This window comes from Aedes albopictus, chromosome 1 (assembly GCF_035046485.1).
Source record: "Aedes albopictus strain Foshan chromosome 1, AalbF5, whole genome shotgun sequence".
NCBI classification, from domain to species: domain Eukaryota; kingdom Metazoa; phylum Arthropoda; class Insecta; order Diptera; family Culicidae; genus Aedes; species Aedes albopictus.
The window spans coordinates 57,364,713-57,371,233 of record NC_085136.1 but is presented as its reverse complement, the minus strand read 5'-3'; the positions used below and the strand labels follow the sequence as shown (position 1 = coordinate 57,371,233).

General features: G+C 49.3%; 1 protein-coding gene across 1 annotated transcript; it reads left to right on the top strand.

The window, feature by feature from the left end:
* The first annotated feature begins 1,434 nt into the window (after positions 1 to 1,434).
* On the top strand, positions 1,435 to 6,024 carry LOC134288424 (uncharacterized). Its single transcript, XM_062853262.1, has one exon. It carries the CDS (start codon positions 1,435 to 1,437, stop codon positions 6,022 to 6,024), a length of 4,590 nt encoding a protein of 1,529 aa, XP_062709246.1.
* Positions 6,025 to 6,521: the final 497 nt, after the last annotated feature.

Here is a 6,521-nt window from a genome sequence, read left to right as displayed (position 1 = left end):
GACTTTACTGCGGATGTTTCCAATGGAATCCTTGGGGAAATTCCCGAGGAAATCTCTGGAGGAGTTCGTGAAGAAATCCTGTATGAGTTCCTGTAGGAATCACCGGAATATTTTCTGAAACAATCAAACAGGCGAAGTTTCAGAAGGAATCCATGGGAAATTTCCTAAACAAATTCTTGGATAAATTTCTGAAGAAATTTTTAAGGGCATATCTGAAGGGCATATCTGGAGAAATTTTCTAATGGATCCATTCAGATAGAACAATTTTTGAAAGGGTCCTTTGATTTTTTATGAATGAATCCTGGAGTAATTTCTGAAGATATCCATAGTGCAATTTTGTAAGGAATCCATAGAAGGTGTTCTAAAAAAATCTCTGGAGAGATTTCTGAAAGAATCCCTGGAAAAAATTCTAAAGGAAACTTTGGTGGAAATGTATTATGAATCTCGGAAAAAAAATAAAGGGAACGCAGAATGATGTTCTGAAGAAATTTTTCGTGAAATTTCTGGAGGAATTCTGAACTTTGGAATTTCTGAAAGAAATTACTTGAACTATGTTTGAAGTAATCCGAAATTTACTAAAGGAATTCCTGAAATAATTCTTAAAGAAATTCTCAGAGAAATCTCAAAAGGAATCCCTGGAATAATTTCCTATGATTTCATGGAATACATTTTCTAAAGGAATCACTGGAGGAATTTCTGAAGAAAACCATGTAAAATTTTCAGAAGGAATCAAAGAAGGAATTTTTGAAGAAATTTGTTCTGGCAGCACGGACGACAACCGTCACAATGCGATACAGAATCCAGTTAAGGCAATCTGACAGACTATAAAACAATTGTCAATTGTATACGGCATGATCGATCGTAGCGTGCATCGCGATAAAATTTAATGCGTGAATTATATGATATTTATTACGGTTATTTCGGGTGAAATGATAGTTTTGTAGAACACTATCTAGATACTTTGATTTGCCACAAATAGTGTATGCAGTACCTGTGAAATTATTATTGTTGAATTATCCGTTGAATTGGTAACATCGATGTGGTACTCGATAGGTTAGGTTTAGTTTATATTAAAATCGTATTACCCATCTACAGATCAGGTCTGCTAGTCGGCAAATCTCCTAGATTAGATTGATATTTTCAACGTACGGATACCGGTCAGGTATGAAGTGTCTAAATCTCGACGAATTGTATTATGGAACAATTATGATTATATTGGATTTTTGGCTTAGGTGTTATCGACGTTCCAATATTAGCATCGTCCGGCTAGAGTCCAGAGCCGGTTTGGAGAAAACTAAATGTATGCTAAGAAATACCTGTTTGAGTCTGACCAGAAATAAAACTATATTTTTTTTAGCTTTGAGCTGCGCTAACTAAACGCTGCTGAGAGTTTCTTTCTCCACCACCGAACATCCTCAAAGATTTATTGATAGGATGCCAGCCCAGGACGATGCTCGTGATTGCGGTGCGTGTGACGAACCGAATTCTGCCGACGTTGGCATGGTGGCTTGCGATGGGTGCAGTGTATGGTATCACTACACTTGTGCCAAGGTGTCACCGGGAGTTCAACAGCGTTCGTGGAGATGCAGTAAGTGCCTTCTCGAACTGCCTCCGGAAGCCACCGGAGCTAAGAAGAAAGTTGGTAAGAAACAGGCAGCGAACTTGACTGTCCTCGGTGTTACATCGAGTGAGATGGCGAAGTCAAGCAACGCTAATCAAAAGAAGACTTCGGAGAAATCGAAGAACTCCGAGAAATCGAAGACCTTGGTCGTTCCTGATCTCGCGGCGAGTGGTATCGCAACTCCGAAAAAGCATCCAGGGGTTCCTGCTTTGGACATATCGAGCCACGGGGAGATGAGATCTTCCAAATCCAGCACTTCTACCGCCAGGGCTCGAGCGCAATTAGCATTGCAGCGATTGGAAGACGAGCGATTGCTGGAGGAGCAGAAGTTGAGGGAAGAGCGAGCACGATTAGAGGAAGAACGGATCCGCCTGGAGAAGGAGAGGCAGCTGAAGGAACAGGAGCACGCCATTAAGGCCAAGGAGCTCGCGATGCAGGAGAAGTACCTGCGCGACAAATTCGAGCTGGAGGAACAGATTGCTGATGACGAGAGCAGCAAATCAAGCGTCTTCAGTCGCAAGGATAGGACCAAGGCTTGGTTGAAAAGCCAGCACGGCATGAGTCACCGGGATGACAAAAGCGCGACACAGTTCTCGGAGTGGCCTAATGCAGCGAACGATTTGGCGGAACCGGATCGTTTCCGGCCGCTAGCAAATGTGACAGCCGATCGACAGCAGTTAGAGACACGATTCATCCCAGAAGCGATTCCGGATCATCAGATCCGTGCCAACAGTGCGCAGGTCAGGAATGTCCCTTCGGAACCCGTCGGAAACCACTTCAGAGGTGCGGCTAGATCGAATGCCAGCCTGGCGCCGTCTTTGCGAGGGATTGAGCGCGCGGCGATAGAATTGAACCCAGGTTCCCACGGGGCGGGGCCGAACAGTGACCAAGTGGCGGCGAGACAAATCTGGCCGAAGAAGCTACCTACCTTTTCGGGTGACCCGGAAGAGTGGCCTATATTTGTCCACAGCTTCGAGACAGCCAACATTGCGTGCGGTTTCACGGACGTGGAAAATATAATTCGCTTGCGAGAGTGCTTGCGCGGGCCAGCGCGAGATGCCGTCGTTACGAAACTGATGTTTCCCCAAAGCGTTAACGCGATTATGGAAACGCTGCGACGGTTATACGGGAGACCAGAGTTGCTGGTGAAGAATCTGCTGAGCAAGGTGCGTCGGGCAGAGGCACCGAAACCGGAACGATTAGAATCGCTGATCAACTTCGGTCTTACGGTGCAGCAACTATGCGATCACCTGGAGGCCGCGAATCTTAGCGGTCATCTATCCAACCCTACGCTGCTCGGTGAGTTAGTGGAGAAGCTGCCAGCGTCGAACAAGCTCGAGTGGGCACGATTCAAGCGAGGATATGCTGAACCGACGCTTAAACACTTCGGAGTGTTCATGGAAGAGCTAGTGTACGACGCCAGTGAAGTGACGTCCCCGATCCAACAGAAAACAACGGTTGCGAGGGCCGAAAGGGACAAGCCGAAAGAGAGGGGACATGTGTACGCCCACGAAGAGGTAGCCGAGGTGCAGAGACGCGATGAGGAGAAGCTGCCAGCGTCGAACAAGCTCGAGTGGGCACGATTCAAGCGAGGATATGCTGAACCGACGCTTAAACACTTCGGAGTGTTCATGGAAGAGCTAGTGTACGACGCCAGTGAAGTGACGTCCCCGATCCAACAGAAAACAACGGTTGCGAGGGCCGAAAGGGACAAGCCGAAAGAGAGGGGACATGTGTACGCCCACGAAGAGGTAGCCGAGGTGCAGAGACGCGATGAGGAAAGGCAACCCTGTCCAATATGCGGTAAAACGGACCATCGTGTGCGGAACTGCGAACGGTTTCAGCAGCTGGGATTGGAAGCTCGCCTGAAAGCCGTCCATCATTGGAAGTTGTGCGAGGTTTGCCTGTTTGACCACGGCCAATGGAGATGTCGATCTAGAATCCGATGCAACGTCGGGAACTGCCGAGACCGTCACCACCCACTCCTGCATCGTACTGAGCGCGGTTCGATACAGCGACAACTTCGAGCGTCGGAATGCAACGCTCATGAGCGGTCGCAAAGATCCGTCCTGTTCAGGATCGTACCGGTTATATTGTTTAACGGAAACCGCAGATGTGAAACTTTCGCCTTTTTGGACGAAGGGTCTTCCTTGACGCTCATCGAAGCAAGTTTAGCACGGCAGCTTGGAGCAGTTGGTGTCCCAGAACCGCTAGAGCTGAGATGGACGTCGAGCGTGAAGAGGAATGAAGAGAGTTCGAAGCGCGTGGACTTCGAAATTTCCGGAAAAGGACTGCCCCGTCGTTACGTGCTGAAGAACGCGCATACCGTTGAAGAGTTGAATCTTCCGAATCAGAGTTTGGCCTTCAACGAACTATCCGATCGATTTCCACACCTCCGAAACCTCCCTATTTCAGCATACTCCGAGGCCGTACCTAGAATTCTCCTAGGTTTGGAAAACTTGAGCCTCTTCGCGCCCTTGGATAGTTGCGTCGGCCGACCAGGCGAACCGATCGCGGTAAAATCGCTACTGGGATGGTCCATCTATGGCCCAGATGGGAGCGCCCTATCGAAAACCGGATTCGTAAACCTTCACGAGTGCAACTGTGATGCTGATAGAGAATTGAATGACCTAGTTCGACAGCAGTTCATTCTGGAGGACGCGCTGATTGAGTCGACGCCTCCGCTTGAGTCCACTGAGGAGAAACGCGCCCGCGAAATTTTGGAAAATACCACAAAATTCGTGGATGGGAAATACGAAACCGCTCTTCTTTGGAAAGCCGACGAAATTGACCTACCTGATAGCCTACCCATGGCAATGAAACGTTTGCGGAGCTTCGAGGCCCAACTGGCGAAGGACCCGAATCTTCGCGAAGGCGTGAATCAGCAGATAGTCGACTACGTGCAGAAAGGCTACGTGCATAAGGCTACAGAGAAGGAGCTGGTAGAGATCAGCAGAAGGCAAGTCTGGTATCTACCGCTTGGCCTGGTTACGCACCCGAAAAAGCAAAAGAGAAGACTCGTGTGGGATGGAAAGGCGCAAGTTGATGGGGTTTCCCTCAACTCCCTACTGTTAAAAGGTCCCGACCTGCTAGTGTCGCTGGCTTCAATGATCTGTAAATTTCGCGAGAAGCGTGTTGCATTTGGAGGTGATATCCGCGAAATGTTTCTGCAGCTTCGTATGCGGACAGCGGACAAATATTTCCAGTGTTTCCTGTTTCGCTCTGACTCGCGACACCCTGCAGAAGTCTACATCGCAGACGTAGCGATGTTTGGCGCCACTTGCTCGCCATGCGTCGCGCAGCACGTCCTACGAGTCAACGCCGACAAGTGGGCGGACGAGTTCCCTTTGGCTGCGGCGGCAATCAAGGACAAAACATACATGGATGACTACTACGACAGCGCTAACACCCCCGAAGAAGCGGCAGAGCTGGCTGTTCAAGTTAGGACCATCCACGCCCGTGGCGGGTTTGAAATGAGGAACTGGGTGAGCAATAGTGAAGAAGTGTTGGAGAAGCTCGGAGAACCCGGTGCTACGAGTCCACGTCTCCTACAGTCGACGTCCGAGGCAAAATGGGAACGAGTTCTCGGAATGCTGTGGCACCCAGAATCGGACGCACTAACGTTTTCAACCGAGCTTGGCGAACAACTTCTTCAGTACGTGTCCGGAGGAAAGCGGCCGACAAAGCGAATCGCTCTGAGGATCATAATGAGTCTGTTTGATCCTCTTGGTCTCCTGGCACCGTACCTCATACATGGACGCATCCTCATTCAGGATCTATGGAGAAGTGGGGTGCAGTGGGACGAAGAGATGAGAGATGAAGAGTTCGAGAAGTGGACACACTGGGTGGAGTTGCTGCCTGGCATAAGCGAGCTCAGTATTCCACGTTGCTATTTTGGGGAAGCGGATCCTCTGTGCCATAGAACGTTGCAGTGCCACGTGTTCACCGATGCCAGTGAGGCTGGATATGGCTGCGCGGTATACTTCCGGATTAAGGACGACCTTGAACGTGTGCAGTGTTCGCTGGTCATGACGAAAAGTAAAGTCGCTCCCCTGAAACATCTCTCTATTCCGCGGTTGGAGTTGGAAGCGGCCCTACTAGGGGCAAGAATGTTGACCACTGTTTTGAAGAACCACACCCTTCAACCTCGGGAGGTGTACCTCTGGACAGATTCTTCCACGGTTCTCGCGTGGATTCGCTCCGACCACAGGCGCTACAAACAATTCGTCGCCCATCGTATCGGAGAAATTCTGTCTCTGACCCAAGCTGAATGCTGGCGGTGGGTCCCATCTAAACACAACGTTGCCGACTGTTTGACGAAGTGGGTACGCGACTCGGAGCCTGATTCAAATGGAAGGTGGTTCCAGGGTCCATCGTATCTGTATCTCGCCGAAAACATGTGACCACAGCAGCAAGTTAAGACGAATACTTCTGAAGAATTGCGATCCGCCTACCTGCTTGCTCATATCGCACTTCCCGTGCGGATGATAGATGTTGGTAGATTTTCAAAGTGGAGTGTACTGTTACGAACCGTGGCGTGCATTTACCGTTTCATCAGAAACTGCCGATTGCGCATAGCTGGAAGCCCTATAGAAACCATCCAAGCTACAGAAAACCAAGCGAAGCTGTTGAAATCAGAAGTGGCCGCCCGCAAGGTGCCTTTGACGCAGGAGGAGTTTCTACGAGCGGAGCAGTTTCTCTGGAGAATGACGCAGGGCGAATATTATCCGGACGAAGTTCGAACTCTGCTGAAGAACCGAGAACAACCGATTGAAAAGTGGATACCCATTGAGACGAGCAGCCCACTCTACAGATTCTCACCATTTGCCGATGAATTTGGCATCCTACGAATGGAAGGAAGAACAGCCGATGCCGTTTACGCTAGTTTCGACGCGAGGTA

Bases quoted from the DNA above. Each gene is read 5' to 3' on its own strand.
- LOC134288424 (XM_062853262.1), top strand. From the start codon at position 1,435: ATGCCAGCCCAGGACGATGCTCGTGATTGCGGTGCGTGTGACGAACCG.